The sequence below is a fragment of the Myodes glareolus genome, chromosome 17 (genome assembly GCF_982192425.1).
Source record: "Myodes glareolus chromosome 17, mMyoGla1.1, whole genome shotgun sequence".
In the NCBI taxonomy this organism is placed as follows: Eukaryota; Metazoa; Chordata; class Mammalia; order Rodentia; family Cricetidae; genus Myodes; species Myodes glareolus.
In genome coordinates, this window is record NC_142042.1 from 40,695,094 (window position 1) to 40,714,642 (window position 19,549).

The 19,549-nt window shown below is 37.9% G+C and overlaps 1 protein-coding gene across 3 annotated transcripts in view; it reads left to right on the forward strand.

Moving 5' to 3' along the window:
* The window catches only part of Slc35a3 (solute carrier family 35 member A3), a 50,724-nt gene that overhangs the window by 20,720 nt on the left and 10,455 nt on the right, over positions 1-19,549 (forward strand). For all 3 annotated transcript variants that reach the window (XM_085677783.2, XM_085677782.2, XM_048456666.3), the window contains exons 2-5: positions 584-788; positions 4,139-4,293; positions 4,376-4,498; positions 10,072-10,243. In XM_085677783.2, the coding sequence (XP_085533909.1) occupies positions 602-788; positions 4,139-4,293; positions 4,376-4,498; positions 10,072-10,243 (637 nt within the window). In that variant the 5' untranslated portion in view covers positions 584-601. The remainder of the gene's footprint in view (positions 1-583; positions 789-4,138; positions 4,294-4,375; positions 4,499-10,071; positions 10,244-19,549) is intronic.

The following is a 19,549-nucleotide window of genomic DNA, read 5'->3' on the forward strand; positions in this document are numbered from 1 at the left end:
ATTCATTGCAGCTTGGGCAAAGAGTGGAAATTCTTCTTGCTGATACTCACTTTGTATGTGGCAGGAATGACCAACAGGGACACTCATAGTCTCTGCAGGTTCTAGTGGGAAAGGGAGGAGTCACCACCTCTGCTCTCATTGCTTCAGGTGCTGGGAGTTAACAAGACTTTCCCCTATAATTCATACAGTATTTCGCTGGAATGGTAACGGTTTTTAGGATAATTGTCTATAGTCGTTCGATTAGAGAAACTGTGTTTTCCTCAGATGTTTGTTGTTCTACACTGTTGGCAGTTCCAAATTATATGGTACTGTAACACTTGGTAGAAAACATAGGTAACCAAAAATCTCCAAGAATTCAATACTGGCTCATCTCTTAAGCCTAAATCAGCTTGTCATATTTTTTTCAGCCTGAGTTTTCTGGGAGGTGCCATTGTCTGCCATTTAGTCCAGGCTTTTTGTTGCTATTAGAAAAAGGGGAGGCTTCTATCATCTTGTTTGGAACCACCATCTCTTGTTGGATAGTAGTTTCTGTATTTTAAATATAGAATACTGATTAACTTGCCCTGTTTATTTTGTTTTTCAGACAAATGAACAGAAAACAATGTCTGCCAACCTAAAGTATCTTTCCTTGGGAATTTTGGTGTTTCAGACTACCAGTTTGGTTCTAACAATGCGTTATTCTAGGACTTTAAAAGAGGAGGGTCCTCGTTACCTGTCGTCTACAGCGGTGGTTGTGGCTGAACTTTTGAAGATAATGGCCTGCATATTTTTAGTCTACAAAGACAGTAGTAGGTATCTAGGGTATCCTTTTGCTTTTAATTTATTAGTTTAATTTTTATATATTTGTAACTGCACATTTGATCTCTTGCATTATTTAATTTCTCTAGACATTATTTAAATTCTCTAAACATCTCTATTTAAAAAAATTATTAAGACAGGGCCCAAGGAGAGGGCTCAGCTGGTAAAATGCTTGCCATGTAAGTGTGAGGACCTGAGTTTGGATCTTCAGCCCCCACATAAGTAGCTGGGTGTGGCTGTGTGAGCTGTTTCAGCACTGGGAGCCAGAGATAGGAAGACCTGAAGAACCTATTGACAAGCTTGAGGTTCAGTGAGAGACCATGTCTAAAATGAGGTAAAGAGTCACTGAGGAAGACAGGCAACATCAACTCATACACACACACACACACACACACACACACACACACACACACACACACACTTGTGTTAGTACCAGTTTTATTTGGTTGGTACTAAAGCTATTCTAGTGTTTTTTGTTTGTTTTGGTTTTGTTTTTACTTTTGTTTTGTATGTGGGTTTTTTTGGGGGGGGTAGAGTTTCTCTGTGTAGCTCTGGCTATTCTGGAACTTGCTCTGTAGACCAGGCTGGCTTCATACTCACAGAGATCTGCCTGCATCTGCCTCCTGAGTGCTGGAATTAAAGACATGTGCCACCACCTCCTGGCACCAAAGCCATCCTGTTCAGTCTGTAATATGATCCATGCCTAGTTAATGCTATGAATATGAATCCAACTGCAGTCATAGTTTATTAAATTGAAAAAAAAGAAGTTCTCTAATTCTTTGAATTATAGAGTCTACAATAATTTTTTACTAAAGACTTTTTCTTGTTCCATTGACTAATCAAACAGTAAGTCACTCATTTGGTGCATTTAAAGGAGTTCATTGGGATATAATTTATGAACTGTACAGTTAATTATTCTTTGGTGGTAGAGGTTGAACGTTGGGTTTTATAGGTCCTAAGCATGTGCTCAGCACTTGCTCTAACATCGGGGTACATTCCAGCCTCAATTTAGCCTTTTGCAGGCAGGTTTTTTTGAGATTCAGTTGTGAATTTTTTTTTCTTGCTTGAGACAGTGCCTTGTTATGTTATTTAAGTTGGCCTCAATTTCTTGATCTTCATTCTTAGACTTCTGTGTTTTAGGTTAATAGGTATGTGTTAATTTTTTAAACTTCAATAATGTGTGTACATACACATGTGTGTATCTGTGTGTATGTGACATTTCTCCATTGCAACAATGCATTTTTATATTAACAATGTTGTATGGCTATCACTATTTTCAAAACATTCACAGTACACTGAGTAGAAAGTCTATGACTGTTAAGTAGTAATTCTGCATTCATCTTTTCTGCTACTGAATTTATCTATTCTAGGTATGTCATATAAAGTAGATTATATAATGTGTTCTCCTTTGTCTGGCTTAATTCACTGGCATATTTTCAAAGTTTATGTGTCAGATTTTTTGTTTTTTATACTATTTCATTGTATAATATACCTCTTTTTGTTTTCTTAGTCATATGTTGGTAGACCCTGGTTATTTATACCTTTTGGCTACCCATGAACCGTGTTGGAATGAGCAGTGGTTAATGCTGCAATAGCTATACAAGTATCTGGAGTTTCAGCTTTCATTTTGGGGGGATAGGTATTTACCCTCCCTCCCACAAAGCATAGTTGCTGGGTCATTGTCATCTGGTTGTTCTTCATTTATCTTTTAAACGAAATGTACTACATGTATGTATGTGGTGGGTATGCATGTACCATGGCACGTGTATGTAGGTCAAAGGACAACTTGTGGGAATCCATTTTGTTTGAATATCCCAGGGATTGAATGCAAGTCATTAGCAGGTACCATTACCCATAGAGTCACGTTGCTAAAAACGTTTTCTTTTTAAGGAATTATTAAACTTTTCCCATAGTATCTGTACCATTCTGTTTTATTTTATTAATTTTTTTCATTATTTATTTATTGTGAGGGTGTGTATGAGTGTGTGCCATTGTGCAAGTGTGGAGGTCAGAGGACTACCACATGTAGGAGTTCGTTCTCTCCTTCTATCATGTGGAACTTGCAGCTTGAACTCAGGTTGTCAGGCTTGGCAGCAAGCTCCCTTACCCACCTACTGGATCGTCTTGCCAGCCTCCATTTTATATTTTTGCTGGCAATGTATGAACTTTACATTTTTTCACCACTTCTTTCTTCCTATTATACTCTTTCCTGTGTGTGTGTGTGTGTGTGTGTGTGTGTGTGTGTGTGTGTGTTCAAACCTACAGCCTCATGTATACTAGACAAATGGTTGTCCTCTGAGTTGTGCTCCAGTCCCTGCCTACCCTTCTTTATAGCCATTCTAGTGGCTATGAAGAGGTATTTCATTGTGGTTTTGACTTGCACATCTCTAATTGCTAGTAATGCTGAACATGACTTGGTTATATATATGAAGGTCAGGAAAGAAGGCAAATACAGTTTTAAGAATGATTTATAGGTTTTTAGATTAAACTACGGTACATGTAAGTATAACAGTAAAATATACAGAAAAGATAGATTTGGAGACAAATCAAATGATTTCCTTTGGATTTATGTTAAGTTGGAGATACCTATAAAGCCAAGGATGAAACTAGATAATATGTACACTAGAGGATAAGAAGATTGAAAAACAGCCCTGGCTCCTTCCCAGCACTCAGAGGCCAGATTCAGAAGGTGCAGTCAATAAAAACAGGCTATGAAGAAGCTATCAGCAGGACAGAAAACTATGACAGTGTAGCAAGACATCAAGGAGGTCAGCTTTTCTTGCTAAGGTCTAGATATTACTGCATTAATACTGGAGCCCAGGAGACCTTTAACATGAATGGTTGCATTGTGGCTAGATGTGCGGAAACCAGCCCTTCGTGAGCTGAAGCGTGACAAGGTTCACAGTACACCAAGGTGAGTTCCAGGGCTGGAGAAGTAGCTTAGGTCGTACTTCCTACTTTAGTTGCTTGGCATTAGTGAAGTCTTCAGTTCCATCCCTAGCGTTGTGGAAAGCTGGACCTGGTGGAACATACCTGTTATCCTAGCGCTTAGGAATGTGTCTGTCTGTGTTTGTCTTTGTGCCGTAGTGCAGGTGCTCCCAAAGGTCAGAAGTGCTGGATGGATCTTCTTGAAGCTGGAGTTACAGGTGTCTTTAAGCCACCCAGTCTTGGTACTCGGATTCAAACTCTGGTCCTCTGCAAGAGCAATACTTTCTCTTCATTGCTGAGCCCATCTCCTGTCCCCATTTTTCTGGTTTTAAAATAAAAAACTGAGGCCTATAAAGAAGGAGCTGATGATTTCTTCAGAGCTTACTGATATTTTCCCCATTTTGTATTCTAGAGTGTAGTGTGAGAACGCTGAATCGAGTACTGCATGATGAAATTCTCAATAAACCCATGGAAACTCTTAAGCTTGCTATTCCATCAGGGATATATACTCTTCAGAATAATTTACTCTATGTGGCACTGTCAAACCTAGATGCAGCCACCTATCAGGTATCTAAGGTACATTTCTAATTGTCCTTTTAAAAAACAAAAAAAATGCAAGCATTAATAATACTGCTGTTTTCTTTTTTAGGTTACATATCAGTTGAAAATACTTACAACAGCGTTATTTTCTGTGTCTATGCTTGGTAAAAAATTAGGCATGTACCAGTGGCTCTCCCTAGTAATCCTGATGGCAGGAGTTGCTTTTGTGCAGGTAACTATTCAAAATAAGTATGCCTTTCGTTTCTATCACAGCTTGAAAACTTGACCTATTTTGCATAGAGAATATGGTTCTATTACTTATTCAAGCAAGTAAATGCTGACAGTTTTTTTTATAGCTTCCTGTAAGCATTGAGAGTATGCGGTATAAATAAATAAACATGTGAATGAATTTTTCATAGTAAAGAACTGAATAGTTGGGCTGCAGCATAGCTTTACTGACGGGGGCTCACCTTGGTCCTCAGCACCACACAAACACCCACATAGCACTTCTGAGTGCTGAGATTATAGGCATGTGCCACCATGTCTAGCTTTTTTAAAAAAATTATTATTATTTTTAAATTTATTTGTATGTGTCTGTGGGTATACACATATTTGTATAGAGGCCAGAGGAGGGTGTCCTCTATCACTTTCTGCCAGTTGCTTTAAGGCAAAGTCTCTCCCTGAACCTTTTCATGGGTTGGGTGGAAGCTAACAAACCCTAGTGATTTTTCCTATCCCTGCCTACTTCTGAGCTGGGATTATAGGTATGCCCAGGATACATAAACCTAAATTGTGGTCCTCGTTATTACACAGCACACACTCTTAACTGCGGAGCTAGCGCTAAAGATGTAGATCTCCATCTTTTAGACTTTAGATTTTTTTATTAACTTTATATGTATGTGTGTAAGCCTGCATGAGTTTATACTGTGTAAATTCAGGAGGCCATGAAAGTGAGAAAATGTGTCAGATCCCCTGGAACTGGAGTTACAAATAGTTGTGAGCTGAAATGTGGGTGTTGGGAACCAAGCAACAAGTGCTCTTTACAGCTGTGGTATCTCTCCAGCCCTCCCTTTCCCCGCAAGAAGGTCTCACCATGCATTCAGCTCACAATCTTCTCTTTCAGCCTGGAGAGTGCTAGGATTGTAGGTATGAACCAGAACGTTTGAGAAGAGAGAAAGAAAAAATGAAGGAAAAATCCAAGAAAATAAGGCATGACACAATGAAACTCTATCTCAAAAACAAAACAAAGCAAAACAAAACAAACAAACAAAAAAAAACAGCATATAAAAGAAAGAAGCTTAGGTTTTATGAGAACCATGGAAGATCTGAGATCATTGGTGATCCTCTGATCCCTTTAGCATCTACTGTCTTTATTGATACTGTTTCCTAACTCTAAGAGCTTTCTAATGATTCCCTATTCTTATTCTTCATGGAGTCATTGTTCCCAACTTTTGTATTCCTTTTTATTTTGTATGTGTTTATGTGTATGATGTGTGTGTGTGTGTGTGTGTGTGTGTGCGCGCGCGCGCGCGTATGCGTGCACGCTTGGGAGTCACATTAGATAACAGTTATGCTATTAGTAGAGACCTGGAATGTTTCTATCCTCATAGAAAGCATACTGGGTAGTTACATAGAGCCAAGGGAGAAAGGAAACAGTCTCAAGAGTCAAGGAATTAGTCCATCAGTGTCATGTTGTTGCAGTGAAGGATAACTGAGTAGGAAGTGACTCTTTCATTGTTAAAAGGTTTTAAGGGGGCTGGAGAGATGGCTCAGTGGTTAAGAGCACTGACTTCTCTTCCATAGGACCTAGGTTCAATTCTCAACACTTACATGGTGACTCACAACTGTGTGACTATAGTTTCAAAACTATTACACAGGTACATACACAGGCAAAATACACATAAAAATGAAAATAAAATTTTTTTATTAAAAAGATTTACTTCTCATTTTATACACCAACCCCAGTCCACCCTCTTTCCCCTTCTCATGTTTCCCCTCCCCCTCAAATAAACAATTTTTTAAAAAGTTGTTTAAGCCTGTATGGTAACCCATACCTATAATCCCTTCACTTGGAAGCTGAGGCAGGAGGATTGCTGTGAGTTAAAGCTAGCCTGGACTGTGTAGTTTACTTTCCCACTCCCATCTCTCCAAGATTTATTTAATGTTGAAAAGTCTCTGGTAACGATGAAAAGGATGATTTTAATACTACTAGACATAGAGATAAATTCAGATATAATAAGAGTAGATAGGTGGCTTCAATGCCTAGCTCTTTTTTTGTTTGTTTGTTTGGGTTTTTTGGTTTGTTTGTTTGTTTGTTTGTTAAGACAGGGTTTTTCTGTAGCTTTGGAGCCTGTCCTGGAACTAGCCCCTGTAGACCAGACTAGCCTCGAACTCACAGAGATCCGCCTGCCTCTGCCTCCTGAGCGCTGGGATTAAAGGTGTGCCACTGCCTCCCAGCAATGCCTAACTCTTTTATCTATAGATCGTTAACAAAAGTAATCAACAAACTTGAGAATTACAAATACTTATCTTGTAGAGATATAGAATATTGTATCTTAAGGTAAGGAATACAGATTCTTAGGTAGTCTGGGATTTTCTCCAAAATAGATCACATTTTAGGTCATAAAACATGTTAAAAGTTGTGAAAGATTGCCAGGCAGTAGTGGTGTGTTCATTTAATCCCAGTACTTGGGAGGCAGAGGCAGATGGATCTCTGAGAGTTTGAGGCCAGCCTGATCTACAGAGTGAGTTCCAGGACTGGCTCCATAGTTATTGAGAAACCCTTTCTCAACTCCAGCCCCCAAAAGCTGTGAACAATAAAGAATAAATTTTAAAAAAATAAATAAAACCTTCCTCCAGCCCTCTACATTAAAAAAACTGTAAAAAATTATTAATATGTGGGTAATATAGCTAAGGAATATTTCAATTACTACTCTATAGAAATTATAAAGTATATGTGGAGCCACAAAAGATCCTGCATAGCGAAATCAATCCTAAGTAAAACTAGCAATGCTAGCCATGCATGGTTGCTTTCATGCTTATAAAATCTTAGTACTTAGGACTCTGATGCAGGAGAATAGCCATGAATTTGTGGCTGTCTTGGGCTACCTGGTGAATTCTACGCTAGTGTACTACAGTATGAGATCTGCCTCTACCTGCTCTCCACCCCATCCACAAAGCAGTGCTGGAGGTATCACAGCTCTTGATTTCAAATTATGCTTTAGAGCTGTGATAATAAAAACAGCATGGCACTGGGTACAAAAATAGACTAGTTGGCCACTGGATGAGAGGAGAGGTCTTAGGAATAAACTTGATTTTTGAGCAACTTGATATTTGAACAAGGTGATTAAAGCATGCATTGGAGAACAGAGCCTCTTCAACAAATGATACTCAGAAACTACACATATGCATCCACAATAGAAGTCTAAGGCTAGCACATTCTGCCTCACTGTGCACAGAACTCAGTTCCAAATGGACTGAAGACATTAACCTAAGCCTTGAACCCTTGGAGACTCTAAAAGGGAACAGGGACAGCCCTTAAGAGATAGCCAATGAGCCGAGTGGTGGTGGTGGTGCACACCTTTTTATCCCAACACTGGAGGCAGGTGGATCTCTGAGTTCAAGAACAGCCTGGTCTACAAGAGCTAGTTCCTGGACAGGCTCCAAAGCTACAGAGAAACCCTGTCTCGAAAAGAGAGAGAGAGATAGCTAATGGCATGGATTTTTTTTTGATAGATCCCAACATTAGGAAACAGTAGCAAGAATTAACAAATATAATTGCATGAAATATAAAAGCTGCATGGCAAAGAAAACAGCAAACAAAAGAGACAATCTTTGGAAGGGGAGCTGGTGTTTACTAGTTCTTCATCAGACAGGATTAACATCCAGTTATATAAAAAACTCAAAAAATAACTAATCAACCACAAGTCCGAAACCTATCAATAATCAGGCAAATGAACTCAGCAAATAGTTCTCAAGAGAAGACAAACCTAAAATGTTCAGCATCTTCTTTGTCTTAAGACAGGGTTTCTCTGTATATCTTTGACTGTCTTGGAACTAGCTCTGTAGACCAGGCTGGCTTCAAACTCAAAGAGATCCATTTGTCTCTGCCTTCCGAGTGCTGGGATTAAAGGTGTGCACCAGCACCACCCAGCTATGTTCATCACCTTTAGCCGTTATGGAAATATAATCAAAACTACACTGAGAGATTCCATTTCTCCATAATCAGAATGGCTATTATCAGGAAAACAAACAACAATGTTGGTTGGAAAATCAATCTTTCTACACCTGCAGTTGAAATATAATTGAGAGCAGTCAGCTGGAAAATAGTATGGAGATTTCCTCATGGGAAGATTTTGCTTGTGTGTGTGTGTGTGTGTGTGTGTGTGTGTGTGTGTGTGTGTATGATGTGTGATATGCATATCACAGAGCTCATGTCAAGGTCAAAGGACAACTTTATGGAGTCAGTTCTCCTTCCACCTTTATGTGGGGTACAATGATTGAACGCTGGTTGTCAGGCTTTAGTAGCGAGCACTTCCTTCACCAAACCATCTTGCTCATATAGTAAAAACACTATCATATGATCCAGCTATACCATTTCAAATTATATACTTGAACACACTACAGAGATATTAATATTTTTTTGCAGGATTGTTCACAATAGTTGTGGAATCAGCCTGCTTGCCCATCAGTGTGTGAATGAACAATATAAATGTGTGTGTGATAAATAAAACAATGGAGTTTTAGGCTGGTGGTGGCACATGCCTTTAATTCCAGCACTTAGGAGGCAGAGGCAGGCAGATCTCCCTGAGTTTGAGGCCAGCCTGATTACAGGACAATTAGGACAGTTGACAGTTACACAGAGAAACTCTGTCTTGGGAAACCACACACACACACACACACACACACACACACACGCAAAAAAAAAAAAAAAAGAAAAAAAAAAGAATGGAGGGATGGCTTAGCCATTAAAGGCTAGGCTCACAACCAAAAATAGAAGAGTTCGGTTCCCAGCACCAACTGCTGTCCCTCCAGGTATTAAAAAAAAGAAAGAAAGAAAAGAAAAAGAAAAAAATGGAGTTTTATTTATCCATAAAGAAGGAAATTATATCATTTATTGGAAAGTGTAGAATTAGAGATTATTATTTTAAACAAATTAGGGTAGACTCAAATAATGTATTTTTGAATTTGAAAAAAAGCTAGATTAAGGGCTGTGCCTGGTGGTGCACACCTTTAATCCTAGTACTAGGGAGGAAGAAGCAGATGGATCCCTGAATTTGAGGCCAGTATGGGCTACAGAGTGAGTTCGAGGACACTCAAGGATATGTAGAGAAACCCAGTCTTGAAAATCCAAAAGAGGAAAAAGAGAAGGAAAAATCTAAATTAAAAAAAATTATATGAAAATAGAAAGGGGCTAGTTTGAAAAAGACAGTAGGTACCACGGCGAATGGATAGCAATAGTTAAAAGATGCCAATTAATACACCATGTCAGTAACATCAAGATCATGTGGGCAGGCCTGGTGTAGTCACTTTATAGTCTTTCATTTTCTGATGGACTGTATTTTCCTTACGGTGTATGGTTCCCTTCCCACCAAGCTTCCTTTCTACTGTGCTTGATTTAGCTGTCTTCTTCCATTTGTAAGCACTTTCGCTGGTGCAGCACCATGTGTACTGTGGAGGTCAGGGGACAACTAGTGAGAGTGGGTTCTCTCCGTCCACCGTGTAGATCCGGAAGCTCAGACTGAGGTTGTCAGTCTTGACTGCAGTGTCACTGCCCTCTTTAGTGTTGTTTTTATTTTTATTCAGTGGCCTTCAGATTCTCAAGAGGTGACTTCTAAGGAACTTTCAACGGGCTCGCAGTTTGTGGGCCTCATGGCAGTTCTCACAGCATGTTTTTCAAGTGGCTTTGCTGGAGTTTACTTTGAGAAAATATTAAAAGAAACGAAACAATCAGTATGGATAAGAAACATTCAACTTGGTAAGTTTTAAAGACTTTCTAATAATATGTAAGCCAGGCAGTGGTGGCGCGTGCCTTTAATCCCAGCACTTGGGAGGCAGAGGTTGGCTTGGGAGACAGAGGTTGGTGGATCTCTGTGAGTTCGAGGCCATCCTGATCTACAAGAGCTAGTTCCAGGACAGGCTCCAAAGCTACAAAGAAACCCTGTCTCGAAAAACAAACAAATAAACAAAAAGGATTTTCTAATATGTATTTATTATTGATTAATTTTTCATTTATTTTTCATACTGACCACAGTTTCTGTTGCAAATTAGGTGGGTACGATAAATAACCAGGCCAGCTCAAGAATAACAATTATATTTTAATGGTTATAAGGGGAAGCTCAGGCTACAAGAGTGGGAGGTCTGACTTCCTATCTGTGCGGTGGGAGCCGCACACAGAGAGTGCACTCCTGGGTCCTCCCAGTTTTTCTTCCTGGGCTCCAGGTAGCCATGCCTTAACTAGATATGATTGGTTGACAGAGTTTGCCCATCATCTCCCTCTTTTTGTCTAAACAAGGTCGATCCAAACCCAATACAACTATATACAATAAGAACAGATACCAAATAGAAAATTACAAACAATAAACAATATTAAGGAACGCATAACAAAAGTTTTACTAAACATTCTAGTTTAAGGAGTCTAAGTATTGTATTGAAATTAAGCTTGGCTAAATCATGAGGAAGGTAACTACAATTATCTAGTCTTTAACTCCATCGCAGATCTGAGAAGGGAAACAATATTACTTGAGTGAGCGAACAGGAAGTGCAATCGATAAACTTCCAAAATGTGTAACAAATGACAGAGACAACTGATTACCTGGGCAATCACCCAAAGTCTCATTTGTAATATTGAAGCAGCTAACTTTGGCTAAGGCCTAAGGTAGCTGACATACCATTTTTAAAGGCAAGAAACTTTTTAAAACTATCTTACCCTGTCTTAGCAGGATATGACAGTCCTGTTTTTTTTATTTATGGGTACTATGTATCTTTGTTAGTGGTTTAGGTATGGGCATTTCTTTGTCCAAAGGCCAGTTCTGCCAAGAAGAAAGCTCGGGGTGGAGTGCCTTTGGTGCTCAACATTCTTTCAGGAATAAATTGGTGTTGCCAGGAGCGATTGTGTCTCATTACCACGGAATTCTAAGTTAGATTAAATGTCATTTTCTACGGCTCTTTGAAGAGGTTGAAGATTATACTATCTATACTGAATATAATCTCTATGTATCTTAAGAACTTGATTAATCTAATTACAAATATGACAAACATAGATGACTATTGATCTATAATTCTCAATACCTATTTAACTTAAAGACTAAGACAATAAACAACTGTGCAATAAATGAGGACAATGACCTTCAAATGTAAACAATGTATAAGTATCTTGATCAGAGGTAGTAATGTACACTGCAATATGGTAACTATATATATCAATACATAAACAATGTTTTAAACAGAGGTAGAAACATACATGTATACAATATTTAATATAATTTAACTTTGTATCAATATACAGGAATCTATACCAGTATAATTGTCTAAAAACAATAACTCACAAATGCCATCTATTATCCCATCATCTAACATTAAAAAAAAAAGATCCCTGAGCTTATAAAATTTCTCCCCCAACCCTCAACTGTATACCAATTATAATCAACCCCTAAATGATGTCCCTAAGCCTGAGGGCAAAGTTTACTGGGAGAGGGGACATCGTTCTCTAAAATTGCTTCCAGCTGTCATGGGGGCGACGTTCTTTTTAGGGGATCCTGTGAGAGTAAATGATTTTTAAATTCCAAGATCAATGTCTGGTAAGATTGTAAAGTCTCTGAGTATTTCGTGGGGGTCTGGCCAGAATGTTGTAAAAGATGTGCACCATTTCAGCTAACCAAGTTGGAACCGTCTTGTGCAGCTGATACTCAAAACAGATCTTGTAGTAACGCTATTAGTATTATGACGTCATATCAACCAGGTGGAGTTGTAGTTGTGGGACCCCATCTTCTTCCTGGTAACTTTAAAGATTACTGTAGGAAAATTTATTTTTTATTATTGAAACCTTAAGCATTATCTATATAGACATATACAGACATATATTTAATGAAAGGTATGATAAAGACAAAAATAGATATGAAGAAAGGCAAAGAAGTTTTATAAATTATTTTTTTCTTCTGTCCCATATCATGACTCTTGACATGAGACAGAAACTCTGGGTTTTCTCTTAACAACAGGCTTGGAATTAGAGAGGGACTGAGCCAGAGTCCAACTCCAAAACCAACTTTATATATTTATAAATATAAATACATTCATATATATCTAAAAGTATGTGTTGAATATTTTTACTTATGGAACCTTTTTGATTTTTTTTGTTGATCCTTATTGGGTTGTAAATTGTTTTTATCTGTCAGTATTCAAACATCCAGGGTCCCTTGAATTTTTTGAAGATGAGTGTTTTTCTGCGGAGATAAGAACAGAACCCTGCCCCCATCCTATATGTTTTTCTTACCACTTGTATGATTATCATCATTGTGGTTGAGCTCTCATTTTTTCCTTTTCAAGAGGTTCCTTCTCTTTAAACTGAACCTTTATTAATTTTGATGGAATCCACAATTTTTTTTCTTCTGTGGAAACAAGAGCAAAACCCCTTCCCCAACGCAGCATATCTCCTGGCTTCCATTGCGAGGTCAGCACATCCTTGAAATAAACCGGTTGATTTAATTTAGTAGACTTTTCCATTATTTAATATCTTTCTGCTGCCGTTGTCCCTTTCTCATTAGCGTTAAGAAAATTTAAGGTTAATAAAGTATTATGTAATCTATTTTTGGGGTCATTTTCCACCCCTTTTTGTTTGTTTAACATATTCTTTATAGTTTGATTGGATCTTTCTATAACTGTTTGACCTGTAGGATTGTGTGGTATACCTGTAACATGCTTAATATTATAATAAGCAAAAAACTATTTCATTTTTCTAGAGACATAAGCTAGACCATTATCTGTCTTTATTTGTGCAGGTATACCCATGATGTCCATGACTTCTAATAAATGGGTGATTACTGAATTAGCTTTTTCTGAGCTTAAAGCAGTTGCTCACCGAAAGCCTGAATAAGTGTTAATGGTGTGATGTACATATTTTAATTTTCCAAATTCTGTAAAATGGAACACATCCATCTGCCAGATTTCATTTCTTTGAGTACCCTTTGGTTTAGTCCCTGCAGGTAGCAGTGTTTGGGTATATAAAGAGCAAGTAGGGCATCTCTTTATAATCTCCTTAGCTTGTTGTCATGTAATAGAAAACTCTTTCTTCAAACCTTTGCTATTGACGTGATGTCTTTTATGAAATTTTGAGGCCTGTAACACGCTTCAATCAATAATTGATTAATTTCTGTATTACCTAGTAGACCCGTATGGGATCGGATGTGTGTTGTGTACATAGGACAAAGCCTATTCCTGATCATGTCTTGTACCTGGATAAACAATGAAGTCAATTTTATATTATCTGGTATAAATTTGGCAGTTTCAATATGCAAGATAACTCTTTCTGCATATTGCGAATCAGTAACTATATTGAGAGGTTCTTTAAAATCCCTTATCACCATAAGAATGGCAAATAATTTTGCCTTTTGGACAGAATTATAAGGGCTTTGTTTTACCTTACTCAATTTGTCTGATTTGTAACCTGCCTTTCCTGATTTATCTGTATCAGTATAAAATGTATGGGCTCCAGTTATTGGAGTGTCACGTACAATTTGAGGAAGAATCCAAGAAGTTCTCTTTATAAGGTTAAGTCTCTCACTTTTGGTATAGTTGCTATTAATTTCTTCCAAAAAATTAGCACAAGCTTTTTGCATGGTTTATTGTCTTTCCATAACTTTTTTATTTCATCAGTAGTGAAAGGCACTATAATTTCTGCTGAGTCTATACCTGCTAGTTGACGAAGTCTCAGTTTACCTTTTCCCCATCAAGTTTCCCTTACCTCCTCTCTTCCTTTCCCTCCCTCCCCATTTATCCACCCCTTCCACTTCTCATCTCTGTACAGAAAGGGGTAGAACTTCCATGGGCATCAACAAAGCATGGCACACCAAGTTGAAAAAGGACCAAGATCCTCTCCTGCATCAAGGCTGGGTGAGGCACACTAGCATGGGGAAGTTTCCCAAAAGCCAGTTCAAATGCCAGGGACAGGTACTGATCCCACTGCTTGGTACCCTACAAACAGACCAAGCTACACAACTGTCATACATAAGCAGAGGGCCAGGTCAGTCCCATGCAGGCTCCCTAGCTATTGGTTTAGAGTTGATGAACTCCCAGGAGCTCAGGTCAGCTGTTTCTGTGGGTTCTACCATCATGACTTTGTCACCCCCACCCCCCTTTACCACTCCAACTCACAAAATCCTTCCTTCGTCACTTCAACAGGATTCTTGGATCTCTGCCCAGTGCTTGGCTAGGAATCTCTGCATCTGCTTCCATCACTTATTGGATGAAGGCTCTCTGCTGACAATTAGGGTAGTCATCAATCTGATTGCAGGAAATGGCCAGTTCAGGCACCCTTTCCACTTTTTTTTTTTTTTTGGTTTTGTGTAAGGTTTTTTTTTATACATTTTTTATTGATATTTATTGAGCTTTACATTGTTCTCTGCTCCCTTCCCTGCCTCTCCCCTTCCCCCTTCAGTCTTCCCCCAAGGTCCTCATGCTCCCAATTTACTCAGGAGATCTTGTCTTTTTCTACTTTCTACTTCCCATGTAGATTAAATTTATGTAAGTCTCTCTGAGTGTCCACATTTTGTCTAAGTTCTCTGGGATTGTGGTTTGTGGGCTGGCTTTCTTTACTTTATGTTTAAAAACCACCTATGAGTGAGTACATGTATGTGATAATTGTCTTTCTGTGTCTGGGTTACCTCACTCAAAATAATGTTTTCTAATTCCATCCATTTTCCTGCAAAATTCAAGATGTCATTTTTTTCTGCTGTGTAGTACTCCATTGTGTAAATGTACCACATTTTCCTTATCCATTCTTTGGTCGAGGGGCATTTAGGTTGTTTCCAGGTTCTGACTATGACAATCAAAGCTGTTATGAACATAGTTGAGCACATGTCCTTGGCACGATTGAGCATCCTTTGGATATATACCCAAAAGTGGTATTTCTGGGTCTTGAGGAAGGTTGTTTCCTAATTTTCTGAGAAATCGCCACACTGACATCCAAAGGGGTTGTATTCCCACCAGCTTGCATTCCCACCAGCAATGCAGAAGTGTTCCCTTTTCCCCACAACCTCTCCAGCATAAGTTGTCATCAGTGTTTTTGATTTTGGCCATTCTTACAGGTGTAAGATGGAATCTCAGAGTTGTTTTGATTTGCATTTCTCTGGTGACTAAGGATGTTAAATATTTCCTTAAGTATCTTTTAGCCATTTTAGATTCTTCTGTTGAGAGTTCTCTGTTTAGGTCTGTACTCCATTTTTTTTTATTGGATTATGTGATCTTTTGGTGTCCAATTTCTTGAGTTCTTTGTATATTTTGGAGATCAGACCTCTGTCTGGTGTGGGGTTAGTAAAGATCTTTTCCCATTCTATAGGCTGTTGTTTTGTCTTGTTGACCATGTCCTTTGCTTTACAGAAGCTTTTCAGTTTCAGGAGGTCCCATTTATTAATTGTTTCTCTCAGTGTCTGTGCTGCTGGGGTTCTATTTAGGAAGTGTTTCCCTGTGCCAATGCGTTCAAGTGTACTTCCCACTTTCTCTTCTATAAGGTTCAGTTCTATAAGGTTGACTTTATGTTGAGGTCTTTGATCCATTTGGACTTGAGTTGTGTGCATGGTGATAGATATGGGTCTATTTTCATTCTTCTATATGTTGATATCCAGTTATGCCAGCACCACTTGTTAACTATGCTTTCTTTTTTCCATTTGATATTTTTTGCTTTTTTATCAAAGATTGGGTGTTTGAAGATTTGTGGATTGATTTCCAGGTCTTCTATTCGGTTCCATTGGTCCTCCTGTCTGTTCTTATGCCAATACCAGACTGTTTTCAGTACTGTAGCTCTGTGGTAGAGTTTGAAGTCAGGGATTGTGATGCCTCCAGAAGTTCTTTTATTGTTTTGACTATTCTGGGGTTTTTACTTTTCCATATGAAGTTGAGTACCATTCTTTTGAGGTCTTTGAAGAATTTTGCTGGGATTTTGCTGGGCATTGCGTTGAATCTGTAGATTGTTTTTGCTAAAACACTCTTTCCACTATTGCTAGGAATCTAAGCTGGGGTAATCCTTGTGGATTCCTAGGAGTTTCCCTGGCACCAGGTTTCTCCCTAACCCAGAAACGGCCCCCTATGAAGATATCTCTTTCATTAGTCTTTCTTTCCATCCCTCTCCCAAGCTCCTCCCCTCAGTTTTGGAGTCCTGGTGTGTTTATCCTTACTGCTTCTTCCTTTGTGAAGATGCTACAAATAACTACACATTTTACTCCTAAAATGGAAGGTGTTGGACATGAAATGATTTCTATCTTTTAAAGCCATCACATGATGTTTTATCTCAGTGTAATGTTTTGACTTTTTACTGTAACCTTTTTCTTAAGTGATGGTAAATAGCTTGGAAGAAGAAAAAAAACAAACCAACCAAACCAAAACCCTTCCTTTATTGTAGGATTCCCTTTGAACATATGCTTATATTATTTATGATACTGTTATTCTTGAGTAAGGATTTGGACATTAATATTATCCTGGCTTATATCTTGGATAATGCTACATATAAAACTGTATATATAAGAGTGGCTTATTTGTACATCAGAATGTTCTTTTGTGTATGTCTCTTTCCTTTGTCTCCCCAAGGTTTGGGCATTTGAGAAACAAACACCCAAAGGTGTTTTTTCCCCACAGTTAGCATCAACTTAACAGAAATACCATGTCCCTTGATCATTAGACATATGAGCCTCTCTAGGTCCTATACAGCAAGCTGTACTTTTTAATAGCCTAGGATTTCATGTCAACACTTCCAAGTTTGATTAAAGTCCATAATTCCAATTGTTTTCAAGTAAATATGGTTATAAAAACTTCAAACTTAATTTTGTCACAGTTTATAAAAAAAAAATTTAGAAACCATCTCTCCTCTGATAACATTAAATTTAAATATTTTAAAGCAAAATTTAATTGTTCTGCTTGTCCAAAAGACAAATTCACAGACTTGAAAATATCAAGCAGTTTGATTTGTCATTTCATAAAGAGTGCTTAAAAACCTTGGTTCTGAAGTTATAGTGCTCAAATCTTGAGTTCATCAGTTATCCATGCGCCTTCCAGAAAGTTACTCAACTTTTTGTGCTTCATTTTTCTCATCTGTAAAATGTAGTTCTTAGTTTTCATACCTCCCTCATATATTGCTATGAGGGTTAAATCAAAGAATTCATGTGTTTAGAATAAGTACCTTATATATACGTACTATATATGTAGTCATATACATCTGCAAAAAGAAAAGAAGAAATAGTCAAGGTCTCTGGGTTGCCTAAAAGTTTGTTGAATTGTGTGATGAAAGACAAGTCAGAACTTCTATTAGGATGTTTTTTGATATCTTATTCTTTATTTTGCTATGATAGCACAACACTCATGAAAAAAATGGTAAGCCAAACTGAGTTTAGAAAGAATATTTGTAAGTCAGGATCATAAAATAAAAATTTGAAACTGTAATATTTCAATAACAAAAGACTAACAAATGTCAGCCAGCAAGTATAAAACAAAAACCTTACCTGTGCCTGCTAAGATGTTTGAATAAGAATTTATCCTATAGAAAAAAACATAGATGCCAAAGCAATTACTTTTAGCATTGGTTACAAATGTAACAAACAGAAAAACTAGTTGAATGAATTATCATTTTGGTTAGATAGCATAGTTAAGGTTGTGCTTTGGAAGATAGAAAATGTGAAATAAAAGAAGATCCAGAGCCACACTGCCCGAATTCAACAACTATTGAGTCCGTTCTGTTGTGTGAACCTGGGGAAGTTTCTTCATCAATAAAATGAGCTTACAGGTATCTGCTTAGAGACTTGTAGTGTGTTAGTGTCCATATAGCATTGGGAACAACAAGTGTTACATACATATCTGTAATATTATTTAGACAGTAGATTATACAGCCACTATAAGAATGTAATAGGTCTATTTATATATACTGACGTAATACATATCCTTGTATGCTGTTAGACAACTTTCTGTCACCGTAACAAATACCGAAGGTAGGTCAGTTTATAGAGATAAAGTTTGCTTCATCTTAAAATTTGGGGATTTCCATCTGTTGGTCCATTGACTTTGGGTCCATGGCAAGGCAGGACATTATATCAGGATGTGCAAGACAGAAGAAGCTATATATTTCATCGTGGCCAAGAAACAAAGATAGAGGGGAAGAGGCTAGGGACCCACAATCCTGATCATGGGTATGCCTCCAATGACCTAAGACCTCTCTCTTAATAGTGAGAAAAAAGAAAAAAACAATTCTTTAACATGTGAGGTCTTGCGGGGCTTTTGAGCTCCAACAAGTATTTTGTTGTTTTAGCATTTGTGAAATTTTAATTTTATATATTAAATTTTAAAGTGCCTTTGGACATATTTTTAAAGTCACATGCCATGCTTAATTTCATACTCAAAATGAGACACATTAAAAGATTAGATCTGCCGGGCAGTGGTGGTGCATGCCTTTAATTCCAGCACTTGGGAGGCAGAGGCAGGTGAATCTCTGTGAGTTTGAGGCCAGCCTGGTCTACAAGAGCTAGTTCGAGGACAGGCTCCAAAGCCACAGAGAAACCCTGTCTTTAAAAAAAAAAGGTTAGAGCTTGTATAGACAAACTTTTTATGTTCCTCACATTCTAACTAGCTATGACTTTGTTTAAAAACCATCACCTGTATCCTCTTTTACAACTGTTCTGTAAGATGTGGTCCTTGTAGGTTTCCATAGGCCAACAGTTCTCCAGGAATCTTAGGGTCTGAATTTCACTGAGACTTAATAGTAAATGCAGAACCTGATGCTGGCTTTGACCAGTTCTTAGACTTTATTGTACTTTAAGAATATCTTAACAATAAAGTTTATTATTTCAAAAAAATAGTTGCAAATAACATCACACATGGAAAGTAGGCCAAAGACTACATAACTCGGTGAGCTTACAGTTAAAGTAGAGTAGGTATCTGGAAGAGAAGCTGTGGTTCTTCACATTGGATTTTATACTTTTACTGTCAAGTGTATATTATATAAATATATAATTTTTTTTTGTCTTCATTGGTGTTTGCCTGCATACATGTCTATGTGAGGGTGTCAGAATCCCTGGAACTGGAGTTACAG